The 1,056-nt window shown below is 63.8% G+C and overlaps 1 protein-coding gene across 1 annotated transcript; it reads left to right on the top strand.

The window, feature by feature from the left end:
- Positions 1–232: 232 nt before the first annotated feature.
- Positions 233–898, top strand: VDBG_07286 (trichodiene oxygenase; the record flags this gene model as incomplete). The annotated part of the gene is made up of 1 exon (XM_003002669.1): positions 233–898. The coding sequence occupies one exon, from the start codon at positions 233–235 to the stop codon at positions 896–898; it is 666 nt and encodes a 221-aa protein (XP_003002715.1).
- Positions 899–1,056: the final 158 nt, after the last annotated feature.

The following is a 1,056-nucleotide window of genomic DNA, read 5'->3' as shown; positions in this document are numbered from 1 at the left end:
CGAGGTCAGTAGCGAGCCCTCATTTTTGGTCCTGCCTTTTTCGTGACGCGCATGTCTGGTTAGACGGAACAGGGAACTGACGAAATGACAACGCCTCCAGGGCCTCGCAGCCGAGATCGAGGACATCAAAAAGTCCAAGGACGATCCGGAGAGGAATACAATCTTCCACGAAATCATCCGAAGCGACGTCTCCGACTTTGAAAAGAGCACACCGCGCCTCGTCGACGAGGCCATGGTCATCACCATTGCCGGAGCCGACACGACGGCCTCCGTCCTGACGGCCCTCATCTGCCGCGTTCTGCACGACCGGCCCATCTTCGACCGCCTGCGCCGCGAGCTTGACTCGGCCATGCCAGACCCGACGCAGCCCCCGGACCCGATCAAGCTCGACGCGCTGCCCTACCTCAACGCCCTCATCGAAGAGTGTCTGCGTCTGTACGCGAGCGCGACACACCGCCAGGACCGCGTCGCGCCGGACGAGGATCTCATTTTCCAGTACGCCGATGGCAGCGGCACGGCGGTCATCCCGCGCGGAACGAGCGTCGGCATGACGGCGCGGATGCTCAACCGCCACAGCGCGTGGTTCGGCGACGACGCCGACGAGTTCCGGCCGGAGCGCTACCTCGAGAACCCGGCGCTCCTGCGGCGCTCGTTGACCTTTTCCAAGGGCGGCAGGCAGTGCATTGGCATGAACCTGGCGTACCAGGAGCTGCAGACGTTCACGGCGGGCCTCTTTCGCCGGTACGGCGTCTATGACCCGCAGGTCGAGGAGCAGGGCGGGCCGACGCTGGAGCTGTTCGAGACGACGCTGGATGATGTGAGGATTCACGCGGATTACGTGACGCCTGGGGCGCCGCCTGGCAGCCGTGGTGTCCGCGTGCGTGCGAGATGGGAGTGACGCCGATGAACGTGTGAAGATGGAGCAGTCCGTAGTCAGCAGCACCGACTTTGCATGTGCCCGTTTCCCTGCAGGACTATCTGCCCTTGTGCTGAAGATGGAGTGCTCAGACCTCGTGCACCGTGTGTCGGTTGCCAGCAGCCTGGAGCCCCACGGCA

This window comes from Verticillium alfalfae, genomic scaffold, assembly GCF_000150825.1.
Source record: "Verticillium alfalfae VaMs.102 supercont1.9 genomic scaffold, whole genome shotgun sequence".
Lineage (NCBI taxonomy): Eukaryota > Fungi > Ascomycota > Sordariomycetes > Glomerellales > Plectosphaerellaceae > Verticillium > Verticillium alfalfae.
The sequence above is the reverse complement of the archived record's forward strand: the minus strand, read 5'-3'. Positions and strand labels throughout refer to the sequence as shown.